Below are 22,382 nucleotides of genomic sequence, written 5' to 3'. Positions count from 1 at the left end.
TATAGCGGCAGAATAAGATACCGGGTAGGGAGTGGTCTATTTCATTGAGTTTTTCACTCATCACGTTTATTGCGAAAAATGTCTGTCCTCACTCTGGTTGCCTATGGACAAACATTAAGAATAACGTGGTGAGTTGATGTCTATTCGGCAGCTAGTTAGCTAGGTTTGTATGCGTTGCTACTTTGTGTGCGATGTTGGTTGGCAACCTTTTACTTTACGTTTTTTGGAACAGATTCCTGTTGGAACGTTCCACAAATTATACCCACCCCTTCAAGCCTATCAACTCCCAAGATTAGGCTGGTGTAACCGATGTGAAATGGCTAGCTAGTTAGCCGGGTGCGCGCTAATAGCGTTTCAAACGTCACTCACTCTGAGACTTGGAGTAGTTGTTCCCCTTGCTCTGCATGGGTAACGCTGCTTCGAGGGTGGCTGTTGTCGATGTGTTCCTGGTTCGTGCCCGGTTAGGAGCGAGGAGAGGGACGGAAGCTATACTGTTACACTGGCAATACTAAAGTGCCTATAAGAATATCCAATAGTCAAAGGTATATGAAATACAAATCGTATAGAGAGAAATAGTCCTATAATTCCTATAATAACTACAACCTAAAACTTCTTACCTGGGAATATTAAAGACTCATGTTAAAAGGAACCACCAGCTTTCATATGTTCCCATGTTCTGAGCAAGGCACTTAAACGTTAGCTTTCTTACATGGCACATATTGCACTTTTACTTTCTTCTCCAACACTTTGTTTTGCATTATTTAAACCAAATTGAACATGTTTCATTATTTATTTGAGGCTAAATTGATTTTATTGATGTAAGTTAAAATAAGTGTTCATTCAGTATTGTTGTAATTGTCATTATTACAAATAAATAAAAATGTTTTAAAAATCGGCTGATTAATCGGTATCAGTCTTTTTGGGTCCTCCAATAATCGGTATCGGCGTTGAAAAATCATTATCGGTCGACCTCTAGTATACAGAAGAGGGCCCTATTTGCTAGAAGACCAAGTCCATATTATGGTAAGAACAGCTCAAATAAGCAAAGAGAAATATTCCATCATTACTTTAAGACATGAAGGTCAGTCAATACGGAACATTTCAAGAACTTTGAAAGTTTCTTCAAGTGCAGTCGCAAAAACCATCAAGCGCTATGATGTTATTGGCTCTCATGAGGAGCGTCACAGGAAAGGAAGACCCAGAGTTACCTCTGCTGCAGAGGATAAGTTCATTAGAATTACAAGCCTCAAATGGCAGCCCAAATAAATTCTTCAGAGTTCAAGTAACCGAAACATCTCAAAATCAACTGTTCAGAGGAGACTGCGTCAATCAGGCCTTCATGGTTGAATTGCTGCAAAGAAACCACTACTAAAGGACCAATAAACAGAAGAGATTTGCTTGGTCCAAGAAACACAAGTAATGGACATTAGACCGGTGGAAATCTGTGCTTTGGTCGGATGAGTCCAAATTTGAGATTTTTGGTTCCAATCGCCATGTCTTTGTGAGACGCAGAGGAGGTGTTCGGATGATCACTGCATGTGTGGTGCCCAGTATGAAGCATGGAGGAGGAGGTGTGGTAGTGCTTTGCTGGTGACACTGTCTAAATACACTGTGATTCTAAATACACTGTGATATATTTAGAATTCAAGGCACACTTAACCAGCATGGCTACCACAGCATTCTGCAGTGATACGCCATCCCATCTGGTTTGTGCTTACTCGGACGATCATTTGTTTTTCAACAGGACAATGACCCAACACACTTCCAGGCTGTGTAACCCAATTGAGATGGTTTGGGATGAGTTGGACCACAGAGGTGAAGGAAAAGCAGCCAATAAATGTTCAGCATATGTGGGAACTCCTTCAAGACGGTTGGAAAAGCATTCCAGTTGAAGCTGGTTGAGAGAATGCCAAGAGTGTGCAAATCTGTCACCAAGGCAAAGGTTGGCTTTTTTGAAGAATCCAACACTTTTCTGGTTACTACATGATTCCATATGTGTTATTTCATAGTTTTGACGTCTTCACTATTATTCTACAATGTAGAAAATAAAGAAAAACGCTTCCATGAGTAAGTGTGTCCAAACTTTTGACTGGTACTGTACATTTGGTTATGTTTAAATTCTAAATCAACCCTAATGTGACTATGAGTTAAAGGATAAGCTGGTGCAATAAATATGGTGGAAAGACACTCTCTCATGTTTACACCAATCCAATGTTTTTTTATTAGTAGATGTAAGACAAATCAAGTTCTTTTTATCTGACAAAGAGAGGAAAAAACAACAAATTATGTCATGGCACATTTAACATGTTATGTTTATGTAATATTAAACATGTATATATCTCACTATCCCTTTCAAATAGGGTTAATAAAGACATAGGCAATACAAAGTTTCTTCACAAATCTATCAGTTCAGAGAGGTGCTCGTTCGGTTTCTCAAGCCTGATGACAGTTGTCCACAGACAGAGAATTCTATCTTCACGAACGCTTGGGATGATGGGCAGAAACCAGTGACACAGTCTGGATAAACCGCCATCCTTGCCTGCCAGAACTGGAAAGGTGACGCCGTGAACATGCCCCCATTTACCTCTTCCAGGTATTTCCACAGATCACACGGGACACTTAATGTCCTGCCAGGTTGACCCTCCGGCTGGACAGTGACCTCAGACACAATCTTTGATGCGAGGAAGCTATTTTTCTGAATCAATGTTGTCGAGATGCTTGCAGAATTTATCGTGCTGGCATCTTCCTGGGGTCCTGCTGCTCCACGGCAGTACTCTCTGAATTTGCTGAAGTACAAAAGACTCCGCTTCCCTCATCAGTGGCTCCATTTCTGTTGAGCGAAGTGCCAGAGAAACACTTGGGTCCATCAGGCAAGCTGCTGCAGGGGTTGAACGAAGATGGCTGCAAGAGGATTCAGTATGCAGTGGTGTAAAGTACTTAAGAAGTACTTTAAAGCATTTAAAGCATTACAAACATTTCATAAGTGTCAAAGGCTTTTATTGACAATTACATGAAGTTGATGCAAATAGTCAATATTTGCAGTGTTGACCCTTCTTTTCAAGACTTCTGCAATCTGCCCTGGCATGCTGTCAATTAACTTCTGGGCCACATCCTGACTGATGACAGCCCATTCTTGTCAGAATTTGTGGGTTTTTGTTTGTCCACCTGCCTCTTGAGGATTGACCACAAATTCTCAATGGGATTAAGGTCTGGGGAGTTTCCTGGCCATGGACCCAAAATATCGATATTTTGTTCCCCGAGCCACTTAGTTATCACTTTTGCCTTATGTCAAGGTGCTCCATAATGCTGGAAAAGGCATTGTTCGTCACCAAACTGTTCCTGGATGGTTGGGAGAAGTTGCTCTCGGAGGATGTGTTGGTAGCATTCTTTATTTATGGCTGTGTTCTTAGGCAAAATTGTGAATGAGCCCACTCCCTTGGCTGAGAAGCAACCCCACACATGAATGGTCTCAGGATGCTTTACTGTTGGCATGACACAGGACTGATGGTAGCACTCACCTTGTCTTCTCCGGACAAGCTTTTTTTCCGGATGCCCCAAACAATCGGAAAGGGGATTCATCAGAGGAAATGACTTTACCCCAGTCCTCAGCAGTCCAATCCCTGTACCTTTTACAGAATATCAGTCTGTCCCTGATGTTTTTCCTGGAAAGAAGTGGCTTCTTTGCTGCCCTTCTTGACACCAGGCCATCCTCCAAAAGTCTTCGCCTCACTGTGCGTGCAGATGCACTCACACCACCTGAGCAAGCTCTGTACTGGTGGTGCCCCGATCCCGCAGCTGAATCAACTTTAGGAGGCGGTCCTGGCGCTTGCTGGACTTTCTTGGGTGCCCTGAAACCTTCTTCACAACAATTAAACCACTCTCCTTGAAGTTCTTGATGATCCGATAAATGGTTGATTTAGGTGCAATCTTACTGGCAGCAATATCCTTGCTGTGAAGCCTTTTCTGTGCAAAGCAATGATGACGGCACGTGTTTCCTTCCAGGTAACCATGTTTGACAGAGGAAGAACAATGATTCCAAGCACAACTCTCCTTTTGAAGCTTCCAGTCTGTTATTCGAACTCAATCAGCATGACAAACTGATCTCCAGCCTTGTCCTCGTCAACACTCACACCTGTGTTAAGGACAGAATCACTGACATGTCAGCTGGTCCTTTTGTGGCAGGGCTGAAATGCAGTGGAAATGTTTTTGGGGGATTCAGTTCATTTGCATGGCAAAGAGGGACTGCAATTCATCTGATCACTCTTCATAAAATTCTGCCGTATATGCAAATTGCCATCATACAAACTGAGGCAGCAGACTTTGAAAATTAATATTTGTCATTCTCAAAACTTTTGGCCACGACTGTACATTCCTTAAGAAAATATTGTAATTTTTACTCCATACATTTTCCTTGATGCCCAAAAGTACTCTTTACATTTTGAATGCTTAGCAGGACAGGAAAATAGTCAAATTCACACACTTATCAACCGAACATCCCTGGTCATCCCTACTGCCTCTGATCTGGCGTGTGCACGTGGCTTTCTGTAAATAAAATTAAAAAAACAAATTGCCATCTGCTTTGCTTAATATATGGAATTTGAAATTATTTAGACTTTTAGTTTTGATACTTTAGTATATTTTAAACCAAATACTTTTAGACTTTTACTCAAGTAGAATTTTGCAAGGTGACTTTTACATGAGTAATTTTCTATTAAGCCATCTTTACTTTTACTCAAGTATGATAGTTGGGTACTTTTTCCACCACTGTCAGTGTACATGCGCAGCGCTTAAGCAGCGACTTCAGGAGGACCTGTGTCAACTGTTTTGCAACACTAGTTCACTGCAAGTGTTCCTCAAGTTTGAGAATGCACAGCACCACATAAGACAGCAACTGGCTGTCAGTTTGAAGTTGGTCGTTGTGGATTTCGAATGGCTCCAACAACTTCAGAAGCTGCTCTAGCTTGGCCCAGTCACGCTCCGTGCTTGCCCTCAGATTTATTCCTTTTTATCTAGTGATAGTGATGCACAAGCTAGACCTATTTGAAACCTCAGCATCTACTGGCAGTATTTACCCGCAGATTCAGAAGCTCAAAAACCCCATTTGAAATAAAGCTTAAAGCCCATTTTTAGATTTTTTTTTACGTTTAAAAGGATAAAACAAAACAATTTGATGGTTTTATTTTAGTTTGTTTTACAGACAACGATAATCGTTTCGGCATAGTTTGTTTTTAATTTCTATTTCAGTTTACTAACATTTTTCCAATTTTAGTTTTTATTTTATTTTCAGTTTTTGTTAACTACAATAACCTTGAAGAATTACTGTCTTACCTCAGTGAGCCACGAAATTCCTAGTTTTGAAGAACTTTACTGGAAGCTGTGCCACAACATTTTCCACCACATGGGCCAGCCCCCTAGCAATTCGAGTTCTTGCTAATGAGCTTCAACCCCTTGCCATTTGAGTGACTGCTAGTAAGATGTACACACAGCAGAGCGAGAGAGCGCAATGATGTGGTGCACATATGTAGTACACCATTATCGGGGACCGCTTTTGGCTCGTGAGTGCTACTTTCATAACTACTGGCTAAAAAGTATACAAAAGCACCAGAGAATCTCTTTAAGACCCATTTTTATTTCTAGTGTATAGCAGGGCTCTCCAACCCTGTTTCTGGAGAGCTACCCTCCTGTAAGTTTTGTTTCAACACCAGTTGTAACTAACTTGATTCAGTTTATCAACCAGCTGATTATTTTAATCCGGTGCTCAAGATTAGGATTGGAGCAAAAACCTACGGGATGGTAGCTCTCCAGGAAAAAGGTTGGAGAGTCCTGCTTTATAAGCCTATTTCTTGTTCCTCGAAAACTATAAAACTGGCCAACTGGACACACCATGGAAATTGTACTTGGAATAACCTCTCTGGGCTAGGCGGGACGAATTCGTCCCACCTACGTAACAGCCAGTTGAAGCCTGTGGCGCGATTTTCAAAACCTTAAAAATCCTATTACTTCAATTTCTCAAACATATGACTATTTTACAGCTATTTAAAGACAAGACTCTCGTTAATCTAACCACACTGTCCGATTTCAAAAAGGCTTTACAACGAAAGCAAAACATTAGATTATGTCAGCAGAGTACCAAGCCAGAAATAATCAGACACCCATTTTTCAAGCTAGCATATAATGTCACAAAAACCCAGAAGACAGCTAAATGCAGCACTAACCTTTGATGATCTTCATCAGATGACAACCCTAGGACATTATGTTATACAATACATGCATGTTTTGTTCAATCAAGTTCCTATTTATATCAAAAACCAGCTTTTTACATTAGCATGTGACGTTCAGAACTAGCATACCCCCCGCAAACTTCCGGGGAATTCGCTAACATTTTACTAAATTACTCACGATAAACGTTCACAAAAAGCATAACAATTATTTTAAGAATTATAGATACAGACCTCCTCTATGCACTCGATATGTCCGATTTTAAAATAGCTTTTTGGTGAAAGCACATTTTGCAATATTCTAAGTACATAGCCCAGGCATCACGGGCTAGCTATTTAGACACCCGGCAAGTTTAGCACTCACCATAATCATATTTACTATTATAAAAGTTTGATTACCTTTTGTTGTCTTCGTCAGAATGCACTCCCAGGACTGCTACTTAAATAACAAATGTTGGTTTGGACCAAAATAATCCATCGTTATATCCGAATAGCGGCGTTTTGTTCGTGCGTTCCAGACACTATCCGAAATGGTAAAGAAGGGTCGCGCGCATGGCGCAATTCGTGACAAAAAAATTCTAAATATTCCATTGCCGTACTTCGAAGCATGTCAACCGCTGTTTAAAATCAATTTTTATGCCATTTTTCTCGTAGAAAAGCGATAATATTCCGACCGGGAATCTCCTTTTCGGCAAACAGAGGAAAAAATCACAAAGACGGGGGCGGCCAGGTCGCGCGCCTAAGCCCAGAGTCCCTTGATCGGCCACTTGAGAAAGGCGATAATGTGTTTCAGCCTGGGGCTGGGATGACGACATTCAGGTTTTTCCCGGGCTCTGAGCGCCTATGGACGACGTAGGAAGTGTCACGTTAGAGCAGAGATCCTTAGTAAAAGATAGAGATGGCAAAGAAGTTCCAGAAATGGTCAGACAGGCCACTTCCTGTAAAGGAATCTCTCAGGTTTTGACCTGCCATTTGAGTTCTGTTATACTCACAGACACCATTCAAACAGTTTTAGAAACTTTAGGGTGTTTTCTATCCATATGTAATAAGTATATGCATATTCTAGTTACTGGGTAGGAGTGGTATCCAGATTAAATCGGGTACGTTTTTTTCCGGCGGTGTAAATACTGCCCGCCAGCCCTAACAGGATAATAGCCTTGCCAGTTCAGTGGAACTCTTATTTCTATGCTAAGCCTCTTCTAAGGTGCAAGACGTCACACACCACTAAAGATGGCTTTTGAACTTTTGAAGTTCCTCTGATCTGGCAAGACTATTATTCCAAGTACAATTTCCAAGGTTTGTCCAGTTTTATAGTTAGAAGTGACTTCACTTTTCGATTAACAGTAATATTTTGGGTTACATAACACGTTTATTTTGGATTCCGTGCAATAAATATAGAAGCTCACCTTTTCAAGATAGTACACTGACACATATCAAGGTAATCCTGAATAACTCTCACACTTCACTCTCTTCTCTCCACTTTAAGACAAGGCTGCATGTAAACAAACTAGGCCACAAGCACATACCCAATTCGTCTCCAAAAGCACACCACAGTGGTTTATCTGTTAAAGCATTCAAAATTCAAGTGCTCTCTCAGAATAAGGAATCTGTTCATTTCTATCTCAAGGCTGACATGCATATATACTACACCCATGATGTACATATCTATTAGTAATGGAATACCATTAGGCTACTGTTACATGGAAAGTATTGTTATTCTTATAGGTGTAGGGTGATTTCTTGTGACCAGATCTTCTAATCTTTTGATCCAGGTTTCAAGTGAATTGAAGTTAGGGATGTATAAATTGTACTCTCTTTTGCTCCTTCAGCAAATCCAGTTTGTGGAAGACAAGCAAGAGTTCAGCAGGTTTCCTACCAAGGCAGGACGACGCTCCCTGTCTCGATCGATCTCTCAGTCATCCACCGACAGCTACAGCTCAGGTACTATACCCACACAAACACGCACACAGCTATGTATGGATTGCTTAACCCTTTCTTGCTGACTTTTCCCATCGGTCTCATTTCCTAGCTGCGTCCTACACAGACAGCTCTGACGATGAAACTTCACCACGGGACAAAACACAGCTCAATTCCAAGGGCACCAACGACTTCTGTGTGAAGAACATCAAACAGGCCGAATTTGGTCGCCGCGAGATTGAGATTGCAGAACAAGGTAGGATAACATGGTTCTGTGACCTGTCACCTCTCACACAGAGAACAATACAATACAATCAGTGACCAGTGATAAACCTCAACATCCCGAGGGTGCTCCCAGGTATAAGTACTGGTTGTTGGTTATTTAAAGCATGTTCTTGAAATTTGCTGTCTTATGGCATGAATCTCTTAGGCGACTCGATGGGTAAGGGTCTTTGATCCTAGGTAATATCGGGAAATGTCAATTAAACTACTACTGGCGTCAATCAGGATGCAATGAGCAACAAAGACATTTCTGTGAACAAGGGACAGTAAAGTATATCTACATCTAAATATTGCTCCTGCCAGGACTTTGGGTCTGTTGCGCAGAAATGTACTAGAGTCTCACCCTCCAAGGCAAGGATTGGCCAAGTCAGATTGACAGAGACACTGATTGGAGGGGAGAGTATGTCATAAGAAAGGACAGCATCGCTCAGTTCTGTGCATGACTGAAATACTCTAGCAGCTAGAGTCTAGCTTGTTATCTATATTAAGCTTGTTATTTATTGACCTCAACCAATCTGTCGGCAGATATGGCTTCTGCTCTTAAGGGATTCAGAAATGTCTCCTGTGTAGTACTATTAGGCTTTTCTCTGGTTTTGCTAATCAGTCATTCGAAGTGCAACTACATCACATCAGAGAGAGAAACATAGTGTGTTCCAAAAGTATTGGGACAGTGACACATTTTTTGTTGTTTTGGCTCTGTACTCCAGCAATTTGGATTTTAAATTATACAACGACTATAAGGTTAAGTTGGGTATTTTCAACTATTTAGAAATTACAGCACTTTTTGTCATTGGCCCCATTTTAGGGAACCAAAAGTATTGGGACAAATTCATGTGTATTAAAGTAGTCAATTTTTTTGTAGTTGGTCCCGTATTCCTAGCATGTAATGATTACATCAAGCTTGTGACTCTACAAACTTGTTGGATGCATGATGAGTGAGAAAGTTAGACGCACACATATCATACCCCCAAGACAGGCTAACCTCTCACCATTACAATAACAGGGGAGGTTAGCATTTTTTGGGGGCGGTGTAGGATATTTATGCCTCTAACTTTCTCCCTCATCATTATTCACAATTCATTCAGGATTATCAGTAATCATGGTAGCATCCCACATTAATTTAGAAGTGTTTAGAAAAATATTCTTATTTACAATAAAAGTGACTCCAGAATTATCATTCTTTACCATTAATTTCTATTGGGCACATAATAATCTGAAACACAACCAAAACAAATAGCAGAGTGGAGTCACAAACTTGATGTAGCACGCAATGACTATGAGTACGAGACCAAATACTTACCTATTTACTACTTTAATACACATATAAGTGAATTTACTTTTGATCCCCTAATATGGGGGGGAGCCAGAGACTATGTACAAAAAGTGCTGTAATCTCTAAATGGTTTACCTGATATGGATGAAAATTCCCTAAAATGAAAGCTGACAGTCTGCACTTTAACCTCATAGTCATTGTATAATTTCAAATCCAGAGTGGTGGTGTACATAGCCAAAACAATACTTATGGAGCTCAATGTATTATGCAGAAAGATCTAACATTGTTTACAGGTTCAGACACCTTTGATGAAGTTCTCATTCTATCATTCTTGTGTTTAATTTCAGACATTATTCCCCAAATAATTTAGATTCGATGTGTTGTCCTTGACCTAAATGTTTTGTGATATGCAGCATTGCAGGTCTGACGTGGTTGTTGTTACAGACACAATGTACAGCCATCCTTTGCTGGAAACGGGACATAATAAGTTGAGCACTGGGATTAATTGTTACAGTGTAAGGATGAGTAAGTGTATTTTATTGATGTCGCGTTGCAGCTTAATCTACACCCATAACACTGTCTGCACAACCCCAGAGCTTGATATGGAGTGTTCATCCTCTAATGAATTGGCAGGTTGCAAATGGCATAGCTTATTTTAGGGTATTTGAATTTATGGAGCTAAGAAGGTTCTGATGCAGGAGATTCTTTGAGAGCCTTAATTATGAGAGATATTTGTGGGAAGGTCTTTATAGTCAGACCACTTTTCTGGTGTCTACTCTGAATGTGGCTATCAAGTTTTGGGATCTCCTTCTCTCCCTCTCTCCATCTCCTTTGCTCTCTTTATCACCCCACTTTCTCACTCCTCTCTCTCTCGGTCGCTTGCTCGCTCTCTCCTCACAGATATGTCAGCATTAATCTCGCTCAGGAAGAGAGCCCAGGGAGAGAAGCCACTTGCTGGGGCTAAAATCGTTGGCTGCACTCACATCACTGCCCAGACTGCAGTAAGATAACTATCCCTGTCTTACCTATCATAGTGCCAAGGCTACACGGGGACATCTTTCTCCTAATGAAGTAGGATTTGAAGGTCACAGAGGCTTCTTCAGTAACCACGTTGGCCCTGTTGTTTACACTAACTTACACTGTCTCCATTACCCAAGCTTTGCTGCAGTGAAATATCTCTCCCTTATTAGGCTACATACCCAAATATCAGTGCCATGACTGCAGTATGATCTTTCTAACAACAGTATCTCTACTGTACCTAACCACCACTGCTCTGCTACATTTTGCTCTGTGACTAAAAATGGTAGCTGGCTCATCTCATGACAGTCCATAAATAATATACAGTGTCTCTAAAGCCTTGTTCACATTGGCGGTTTGAAGTGACTCAAATTCTATTTATTTGCATATCTGATTTGAATCTGTTCTTTTTCCTGCAGTCTGAACAGCCAAAAAGCACATGGAATCAGATATTTCAAGACACATTTCAAACCACCTTCGTATCTGATTCCTGGTCATGTGACTTGTGTCTGAACAGTCAAATCTGATTTATTTGCCCTCAAGTGGTTTTTAGACTGTTATTCAGCATATCTTTTCGCTTGCTAGCTACTCTGTTGACAATTTGACAAGAACACGTGGTAGCTAACTAGCTTGTTAATTGTTTACAAACAAATGAGTGAATGTGCTAGAAGCTAAACAGCTACCTAGTTGGCTGTCTGCTGTGGCTAGCCAAGAATCTTATCCTTTGAGGCTTTAAAAGTGTTCTTTCCCTAGGATTTTGAACATTCAAAGCTACTGGGAAATGTCCATGGCAGGCATTGTTGTCACCTTAGCATGCTACATAACTTCTGAGTGATAGGAAGCACAAGCGCAACCACCGATCAGCCTACACCCCAGTACACTCACACATGTTGTTACTATGACAACTAGTGTAGCCTTGTTAGCAAATGACTGCTCTCTGGACTCACATCTGATTTGGTCACTTGTAACTTACTGTTTGGACAGGCAGTAGTCCAAATCATATTTGAAAAACAAAACTGATTTCAGCATTAAGGCTTGCAATGTGAACAAGGCTTTATACCCTGTTAGTGTCTAAGATTTAATAAGCAGATGGAGTATATTGGTGATGTTAATATGCTATTATATATTTACAGTGTCAGTCAAAAGGTTGGACACAGCTACTCATTCAAGGGTTTTTCTTTATTTGTTACTATTTTCTACATTTTTGAATAATAGTAAAGACATCAAAACTATGAAATTACACATATGGAATTATGTAGTAACCAGAAAAGTGTTAAACAAATCAAAATATATTTTCTATTTTAGATTCTTCAAAGTAGCCACCCTTTACCTTGATGACAGCTTTGCACACTATTGGCATTCTCTCAAACAGCTTCATGAGGTAGTCACCTGGAATGCGTTTCAATTAACAGGTGTGCCTTGTTAAAAGTTGTTGAATTTCTTTCCTTCTTGAGCCAATCAGTTGTGTTGTGACAAGGAAGGGATGGTATACAGAAGATAGCCCTATTTGGTAAAAGACCAAGTCCATATTATGGCAAGAACAGTTCAAATAAGCAAAGAGAAACAACAGAAGGTCAGTCAATCTGGAACATTTCAAGAACTTTGAAAGTTTCTTCAAGTGCAGTCGCAAAAACCATCAAGGGCTATGATGAAACTGGCTCTCATGAGGACTGCCACAGGAAAGGAAGACACAGTGTTGCAGAGGATAAGTTCATTAGAGTTACTAACCTCAGAAATTGCAGCCCAAATAAATGCTTAACAGACATCAACATCAACAGTTCAGAGGAGACTGCATGAATCAGGCCTTCATGGTTGAATTGCTGCAAAGAAACCACTACTAAAATGGACACCAATAAGAAGAAGACACATGCTTGGGCCAAAAAACACTAGCAATGGACATTAGACCAGTGGAAATATGTCCTTTGTTCGGATGAGTCCAAATTTGAGATTTTTGGTTCCAAACGCCGTGTCTTTGTGAGACGCAGAGTAGGTGAACGGATGATCTCCGCATGTGTGGTACCCACCGTGAAGCATGGAAGAGGTGGTGTGATGGTGCTTTTCTTGTGACACTGTCAGTGATTTATTTAGAATTCAAGACACAGTTAACCAGCATGGCTACCACAGCGATACGCCATCCCATCTGGTAAGCGCTTAGTGCGTCAAAAACAACAACACAGAGTTACACATGGAATAAACAAACGTAGAGTCAATAACACAATAGTAAATCTGTATACGGTGTGTGCAAATGAAGTAAGTCAATAAATAGGCCATAGTGGCGAAGAAATGACAATTTAGCATTAACACTGGAGTGATAGATGTGCAGATGAGGATGTGCAAGTAGAAATACTGGTGTGCAAAAGAGCAGAAAAAAAACAAAAACAAATATGGGGATAGGTAGATAGTTGGCTAGATGGGCTATTTACAGATGGGCTGTGTGCAGTGATTGGTAAGCTGCTCTGACAGATGATGCTTGAAGTTAGTGAGGGAGATATAAGTCTCCAACTTCAGTGATTTTTGCAATTCGTTCCAGTCATTGGCAGTAGAGAACTGGAAGGAAAGGTGGCCAAAGGAGGTGTTGGCTTTGGGGATGACAAGTGAAATATACCTGCTGGAGCCAATTCTACGGGTGGGTGTTGCTATGGTGACCAGTGAGATGAGATAAGGCGGAGCTTTACCTAGGAAAGACTTATAGATGACCTAGAGCCAGTGGGTTTTGCGACAAAGATGTAGCGAGGACCAGCCAATGAGAGCATACAGGTCGCAATGGTGGGTAGTATATGGAGCTTTGGTGACAAAACGGATGGCACTGTGATAGACTGCATCCAATTTGCTGAGTAGAGTGTTGGAGGCTATTTTGTAAATGACATCGCCGAAGTCAAGGATCGGCAGGATAGTCAGTTTTTTACGAAGGTATGTTTGGCAGCATGAAGTCAGAACCGTCCAGAGTAGTGATGCTAGGCGGGCGGGCAGGTGCAGGCAGTGATCGGTTGAAGAGCATGCATTTAGTTTTACTAGCATTTAAGAGCAGTTGGAGGCCATGGAAGGAGTGTTGTATGGCATTGAGGCTCGTTTGGAGGTTTGTTAACACATTGTCCAAAGAAGGGCCAGATGTATACAGAATGGTGACATCTGCGTAGAGGTGGATCAAAGAATCACCCACAGCAAGAGCGACATGATTGATATATACAGAGAAAAGAGTCGGCCCGAGAATTGAATCCTGTGGCACCCCCATAGAGACTGCCAGAGGACCGGACAACAGGCCCTCCGATTTGACACACTGAACTCTATCTGAGAAGTAGTTAGTGAACCAGGCGAGGCAGTCATTACAGAAATCAAGGCTGTTGAGTCTGCCGATAAGAATACAGTGATTGACAGAGTCGAAAGCCTTGGCCAGATCGATGAAGACTGCTGCACAGTACAGTTTTTTTTTTATTGATTGTGGTTATGATATCGTTTAGGACCTTAGAAACTTGAGCGCGGCTGAGGTGCACCCGTGACCAGCTCGGTAAGGTCTAGAACAGGTGTAGACCTTACCTTGAAATATTTACTTACAAGCCCTTAACGAACAATGCAGTTCAAGCAATAAACGAAAAGAGGAAAAAAATCGAATCAATCAAAAAATAACACAAAACATTTACATAACAATGACAAGGCTATATACAGGGGGTACTGGTACATGATTCCATATGTGTTATTTCATAGTTTTGATGTCTTCACTATTATTCTACAATGTAGAAAATAGTAAAAAAAATAAAAACCCTTGAATGAGTAGATGTCCAAACTTTTGACTGGTACTGTATATACAGTAGGCTAAATATATTGAAAGGTCTCTCTTTTGTGTTCTGTATTGCCTATCAGCTATTTATGATACAGAATATTACCTGTACATCTGTATTGTTCTTGTTCCTCTCATTCAACCTCCTCGCTCTGCACTCAGGTGTTGATTGAGACTCTGGTGGCACTGGGGGCCCAGTGTCGCTGGACAGCCTGTAACATCTACTCCACACAGAATGAAGTGGCAGCTGCCCTCTCAGAGATCGGTAAGTAGAGGCTTTCAACATGACTACTTTACAGCTTTGTTACAGTAATGGCTTCAATGTGGAACAGAATGAGAGACTGACTGTACTTCATAAGAGGGTTTTGAAAGTTGTGGTTCATCACATTCATATTAATTGGTACTATTTCTGCATACTATACATTAACTCGTATTAATATGTAATTAATTACATGAGTGTTAAATGGGTGTTTCTTGTAAGGGTGCTAAATGTTGGGGGTGATTTGCTTCCTTGTGCCCTTTGAAACTAAAGAGACATTTTGGAGTTGTTCTCAATAAAGTCCTGGGAAACACGGAGAACATCAGACTTGTCCTCTAGTCAATGAATTACAGCACCAAGACACACATATCTCTTAGGTTGCTGGGTGTTTGTTAAGTATATGTGTTTCCGTAGCGGGGTCTTTTTGCTTTTCACAGCCTGTTAGCCTGAGCAGTTCACAACAGATTCAGACTGCATTACAGTAAATATCACCAGTCACACAGCTCAAGCTGGGAGAAGAACTGGGCATAGGCTGTGGGCTGATTAACTTGTCCTACAAACACAGTATCCTCTGACCATTTACAACCCACTCTCAGCAGTGTTGACATTTTCTATGTGTGAGTTATGCCAGCAATCTTCATACCATACATACAGCAAGCCTGCCAGAAACCTACTGACTTGACCAGATGATGGGAGTAGATAGATAGTTGTACGTAGGTATATACAGTGCATTTGTAAAGTATTCAGACCCCTTCACTTTTTCCACATTTTGTTACGTTAGACTTATTCTAAAATGGATGAAATAGTTTTTTCCCCCTCATCGATCTACACACAATACCACATAACAAGGTGAAATAAAAAAGTATTACATTTACATAAGTTGTATCACAACCAGGCTGTATCACAACAAGCCGTGATTGGGAGTCCAATAGGGCGGCGCACAGTTGTCCAGGTTTGGCCGTTGTAGGCCGTCATTGTAAATAATATTTTTTTCTTAACTTGACTTGCCTAGTTAAATAAATAAATAAATAAAGGTATTCAGACCCTTTACTCAGTACTTTGTTGAAATACCTTTGGGAGTGATTACAGCCTCGAGGCACCCTCTTTTTGGGTATGACGCTACAAACTTAGCACCTGTATTTGGGGAGTTTCTCCCATTTCTTCTCTGCAGATCTTATCAAGCTCTGTCAGGTTGGATGGGGAGCATCACTACACAGCTATTTTCAGGTCTCTCCAGAGATGTTCGATCGGGTTGAAGTCTGGGCGCTGGCGGGGCCACTCAAGGACATTCAGAGACTTGTCCCGAAGCCACTCCTGCGTTGTCTTTGCTGTGTCGTTGTCCTGTTTGAAGGTTAACCTTTGCCCCAGTCTGAGGACCTGAGCGCTCTGGAACAGGTTTTCACCAATGACTTCACTACTTTGATCTATTCATCTTTCCCTCGACTTGTCTCCCAGTCCCTGCCGCTGAAAAACATCCCCACAGCATGATGCTGCCACCACCATGCTTCACCGTAGGGATGGTGCCAGGTTTCCTCCAGATGTGACACTTGGCATCCAGGCCTTAGGGTTCAATCTTGGTTTTATCAGACCATAGAATCTTGTTTCTCATGGTCTGAGTCCTTTAGGTGCCTTTTGGCAAATTCCAAGTGGGCTGTCATGTGCCTTTTACAGAGGAGTGGCTTCCGTCTGGTCACTCTACCATAAAGGCCTGATTGGAGGAATGCTGCAGAGATGGTTGTCCTTCTGGAAAGTTCTCCCATCAATCCTGTCTCGGAGCTCTACGGACAATTCTGCAGCCAATGTGAGTAAAACATTTAAACCTGTTAACCCTCGCAAGGCTGCAGGCCCAGACGGCATCCCCGGCCGCGTCCTCAGAGCATGCGCAGACCAGCTGGCTGGTGTGTTTACAGACATATTCAATCAATCCTTATCCCAGTCTGCTGTCCCCACATGCTTCAAGAGGGCCACCATTGTTCCTGTGCCCAAGAAAGCTAAGGTAACTGAGCTAAATGACTACCGCCCTGTAGCACTCACTTCCGTCATCATGAAGTGCTTTGAGAGACTAGTCAAGGACCATATCACCTCCACCCTACCTGACACCCTAGACCCACTCCAATTTGCTTACCGACCCAATAGGTTCACAGACGACGCAATCGCCATCACACTGCACACTGCCCTAATTCATCTGGACAAGAGGAATACCTATGTAAGAATGCTGTTCATCGATTACAGCTCAGCATTTAACACCATAGTACCCTCCAAACTCGTCATTAAGCTCGAGACCTTGGGTCTCGACCCCGCCCTGTGCAACTGTGTCCTGGACTTCCTGACGGGCCGCCCCCAGGTGGTGAGGGTAGGTAACATCTTCTGTTCACCCACGACTGCGTGGCCATGCACGCATCCAACTCAATCATGAAGTTTGCAGACGACACTACAGTGGTAGGCTTGATTACCAACAACGACGAGACGGCCTACAGGGAGGAGGTGAGGGCCCTTGGAGTGTGGTGCCAGGAAAATAACCTCGCACTCAACATCAACAAAACAAAAGAGATGATCGTGGACTTCAGGAAACAGCAGAGGGAGCAGCCCCCTATCTGCATTGACGGGACAGTAGTGGAGAGGGTGGAGAGTTTTAAGTTCCTCGGCGTACACATCACGGACAAACTGAAATGGTCCACCCACACAGACAGCGTGGTGAAGAAGGCGCAGCAGCGCCTCTTCAACCTCAGGAGGCTGAAGAAATTTGGCTTGTCACCAAAAACACTCACAAACTTTTACAGATGCACAATCGAGAGCATCCTGTCGGGCTGCATCACCGCCTGGTACGGCAGCTGCTCCGCCCATAACCGGAAGGCTCTCCAGAGGGTAGTGAGGTCTGCACAACGCATCACCGGGTGCAAACTACCTGCCCTCCAGGACACCTACACCACCCAATTTCACAGGAAGGCCAAAAAGATCATAAAGGACAACAACCACCCGAGCCACTGCCTGTTCACCCCGCTAACATCCAGAAGGCGAGATCAGTACAGGTGCATCAAAGCTGGAACCGAGAGACTGAAAAACAGCTTCTATCTCAAGGCCATCAGACTGTTAATAAACAGCCATCATCACTAACAGTGAGTGGCTGCTGCCAACATACTGACTCAACTCAAGCCACTTTAATAATGGGAAAATTGATGTAATCAATTTATCACTTGCCACTTTATATTATTTATATTAGATCATGTTTACATAACCTACTTTATTCATCTCATATGTATATACTGTACGCCATACCATCTACTGCATCTTGCCATCTTGATGTAATTAGATGTATCACTAGCCACTTTAAACAATGCCACTTTATATAATGTTTTCATAACCTACATTACTCATCTGATATGTATATACTGTACTCTATACCATCTACTGCATCTTGCCATCCTGATGTAATGTATCACTAGCCACCTTAAACAATGCTGCTTTATATGTTTTCATACCCTACAATACTCATCTCATATGTATATACTGTACTCCATACCATCTATTACATCTTGCCTATGCCATTCGGCCATCACTCATTTATTTTTATGTACATATTCATATTCATTCCTTTACACTTGTGTGTACAAGGTAGTTGTTGTGGAATTGGTAGATTACTTGTTAGATATTACTGCATGGTCAGAACTAGAAGCACAAGCATTTCGCTACACTTGCATTAACACCTGCTAACCATGTGTATGTGACAAATACATTTGATTTGATTTGAATTCCTTTGACCTCATGTCTTGGTTTTTGCTCTGACATGCACTGTCAACTGTAGTACCTTTGTATAGACAGGTGTGTGCCTTTCCAAATCATGTCCAATCAATTGAATTTACCACAGGTGGACTCCAATCAAGTTGTAGAAACATCTCAAGGATGATCAATGGAAACAGGATGCAGCTAAGCTCAATTTTGAGTCTCATAGCAAAGGGTCTGAATACCTATACAAATAAGGTATTTCTGTTTGAAAATATTCTAAACCTGTGTTCGCTTTGTCATTATGGGGTACTGTGTGTAGATATACGTTTTACAATAAGGCTGTAATGTAACAAAGTGGAAAAAGTCCAGGGTTCTGAATACTTTTCAAATGCACTGTACTTACAGACACAGAGAAAGAGGCAGGGATTTGAGGACTAGATAGGTTAACTAAGAAAAGACTGTCAGTAGAATAGAGGTCCTAAGCCCAGGTACTGTATAGCGTGTTTCTAGCTGTATGGTCATATGGGACGAGTAGCATGGCAGAAGAATCACAGAGCTTTCAAAATCTCCCCACCCCTCCCATTCAATAGCAGGGCTTAGGATGTTTTTTTTGTGTACCACTTTATTTTTTGGTAATTATTTTTTTACGTAAGCCCTCCCTTTCCCACATCATTGTGTAAAGCGACATCTGTCACACTATCTATTTCTAATAAACAGTTGGTCTTTATGGAGCTGTCCTCTGGCAGCTTCTGTTTCAGCCTGCCTGCTCTGCTCTCTCTGGGGTGGAAATTACCAGAAGGCCTTCTGTCCTGCTGCAGTTATCACCTGATGTCTGATCCTCTCTTAAAAATCACAGGATAACAGCTTTAGAGACAAGAGACCTAGCTTATTATCCCCTCTTGGTTTAAAGAACACATATCCTTGTATATCTACAGAAAAGACAGGAATGCCTATGGGGGTGTTGTATATATTCAGAGCCATATTCTCGTAAAGCTTAGAGAGGATCTCATGTCGAATGTTGTTGAACTGTTTTAGTTGTAAATTCACTTGCCTCATCTAAAGCCTCTTCTTTTGGGGTGCTGCTATTGGCCACCAAGTAGGGATTAACATGGGTAACCGGGATCACTTCACATTTCCAGAAAAAATGTAATGACGACCTGGAAATTACTGACATTTTCCCCAATGTCGGCACTAATGCAATGCCACAAAATACACAACATGCGCAGCAACAGATTAGCAAAAAATAAAATGGCATCCAAACAGGTTTTCACATGGAAGCCTTTAGCCCAGCATGATCAACAAACGGTATGAAAGATACCGATATTTTTAAAACAGTTGGTCCCCGTTAGATTAAATATCAAGGTATCTTAATTATTTATTATTATCTTTATTTTACATTTGTGACTGTCCGGATCTATCAGTGTTTTGTTACTTGTTTATTTTTTTTGTGGACCCCAGGAAAAGTAGCTGCTGTTTCTGCTGAAGCTAATCTACATAAATAAATAAACATATGGAGGGCCCTCTGTTTCTGCCATGCTTATAACATAATGCAGGCTTTATAACACAATGTTAAATATTCAAAGGTTAGGTCAGTTCACAACAATTGGTCATGACACAAATAGCAGTATAGTGACACACATACCAGTATAGGTGAATAGGCCTACAGTGAAGCTAACCCTGATAAGCTAGTGTACCTTAAATCCTACATGACTGTTCAATACTGATGTCAATACTGGTAGTTCTGGCTGCTATTGACACCCGTTTCCTGAGTGATTTATGAGGGTGTAAAGTGGGCTTTAATGGTAGAGAGCTGAAGTGTTTAGTAGAGCTGGGACGATACCAGTATTGAAATAATCTTTCCATGGCAAAAAGGAAAACACGAAGCAGGCATAACTGTTTGATCGTTAAAAACCTGCTGTATGTAACATGTTTTGAGCTGTAGCTTAGAAAATAAATACATGTGACTCTGGATGATGACATAATGTTTGTTTCCAACATTAGGGCTGTTTTCCTAAAGAAGTTTAATCCACTTTGTTTCCTTGCTACGATACCAACGAGTATCGTCCCGGCCCTGGTGTTTAGTGAGCAGGGTTATGTAAGTCTACCTGGAGGAGCCTACAGATGCGGGGGCTGTTCTAGGCTCTGTGGTGTTGTGGTTGGACCGTTGTGCAGGTCCAGATGTCTAGAGTTAAGCTGAAGGTCGTTATATTAATGACTTTACAACAGATTATAAGGACATCAAGCACCGTGTGTTCAAACATCATCGGTTCTGCTCTCTCCAGAATGAAGGGTCTTAACTTGTTAATCGCTCAGGACCCTGTGCTGTTGTTTAAAAAGGGCCTTAGCTTCTATATATACTGCTCAAAAAAATAAAGGGAACACTTAAACAACACATCCTAGATCTGAATGAAAGAAATAATCTTATTAAATACTTTTTTCTTTACATAGTTCAATGTGCTGACAACAAAATCACACAAAAATAATCAATGGAAATCCAATTTATCAACCCATGGAGGTCTGGATTTGGAGTCAGTCAAAATTAAAGTGGAAAACCACTACAGGCTGATCCAACTTTGATTTAATGTCCTTAAAACAAGTCAAAATGAGGCTCAGCAGTGTGTGTGGCCTCCATGTGCCTGTATGACCTCCCTACAACGCCTGGGCATGCTCCTGATGAGGTGGCGGATGGTCTCCTGAGGGATCTCCTCCCAGACCTGGACTAAAGCATCCGCCAACTCCTGGACAGTCTGTGGTGCAACGTGGCGTTGGTGGATGGAGCGAGACATGATGTCCCAGATGTGCTCAATTGGATTCAGGTCTGGGGAACGGGCGGGCCAGTCCATAGCATCAATGTCTTCCTCTTGCAGGAACTGCTGACACACTCCAGCCACATGAGGTCTAGCATTGTCTTGCATTAGGAGGAACCCAGGGCCAACCGCACCAGCATATGGTCTTACAAGGGGTCTGAGGATCTCATCTCGGTACCTAATGGTAGTCAGGCTACATCTGGCGAGCACATGGAGGGCTGTGCGGCCCCCCAAAGAAATGCCACCCCACACCATGACTGACCCACCGCCAAACCGGTCATGCTGGAGGATGTTGCACGCAGCAGAACGTTCTCCACGGCGTCTCCAGACTCTGTCACGTCTGTCACGTGCTCAGTGTGAACCTGCTTTCATCTGTGAAGAGCACAGGGCGCCAGTGGCGAATTTGCCAATCTTGGTGTTCTCTGGTAAATGCCAAACGTACTGCACGTACTGTCTCCTGATGTACTGGCCTGTCTCCTGGTAGCGCCTCCATGCTCTGGACACTACGCTGACAGACACAGCAAACCTTCTTGCCACAGCTCGCATTGATGTGCCATCCTGGATGAGCTGCACTACCTGAGCCACTTGTGTGGGTTGTAGACTCCGTCTCATGCTACCACTAGAGTGAAAGCACTGCCAGCATTCAAAAGTGACCAAAACATCAGCCAGGAAGCATAGGAAATGAGAAGTGGTCTGTGGTCCCCACCTGCAGAACCACTCCTTTACTGGGGGATGTCATGCTAATTACTTATAATTTCCACCTGTTGTCTATTCCATTTGCACAACAGCATGTGAAATGTATTGCCAATCAGTGTTGCTTCCTAAGTGGACAGTTTGATTTCACAGAAGTGTGATTGACTTGGAGTTACATTGTGTTGTTTAAGTGTTCCCTTTATTTTTTTGAGCAGTGTATGTTGTGAGCTATGTCTGATCTGGAGAAATATTGTAATTTCTAAACCCATTTTATTCTCCCAACTACCTTGTCATTTCTGCAGGTGTGGCTGTTTTTGCCTGGAAGGGGGAATCGGAGGATGACTTCTGGTGGTGTATCAACAAGTGCATCAACATGGAGGGGTGGCAGCCTAACATGGTACCCATAGAACTCTTGTCA

At 42.0% G+C, this 22,382-nt stretch overlaps 1 protein-coding gene across 5 annotated transcripts in view; it reads left to right on the top strand.

The window, feature by feature from the left end:
• LOC106565661 (S-adenosylhomocysteine hydrolase-like protein 1) overlaps nucleotides 1–22,382 on the top strand; it is a 71,171-nt gene that overhangs the window by 36,737 nt on the left and 12,052 nt on the right. For all 5 annotated transcript variants that reach the window (XM_014133002.3, XM_014133003.3, XM_082959266.1 and 2 more), the window contains 5 exons: nucleotides 8,048–8,159; nucleotides 8,248–8,391; nucleotides 10,591–10,691; nucleotides 14,645–14,747; nucleotides 22,267–22,361. In XM_014133002.3, coding sequence (XP_013988477.1) covers nucleotides 8,048–8,159; nucleotides 8,248–8,391; nucleotides 10,591–10,691; nucleotides 14,645–14,747; nucleotides 22,267–22,361 — 555 coding nt within the window. The remainder of the gene's footprint in view (nucleotides 1–8,047; nucleotides 8,160–8,247; nucleotides 8,392–10,590; nucleotides 10,692–14,644; nucleotides 14,748–22,266; nucleotides 22,362–22,382) is intronic.

Source organism: Salmo salar, chromosome 12, assembly GCF_965601325.2.
Source record: "Salmo salar chromosome 12, fSalSal1, whole genome shotgun sequence".
In the NCBI taxonomy this organism is placed as follows: domain Eukaryota; kingdom Metazoa; phylum Chordata; class Actinopteri; order Salmoniformes; family Salmonidae; genus Salmo; species Salmo salar.
This window is presented reverse-complemented; position numbering and strand designations above follow the sequence as displayed.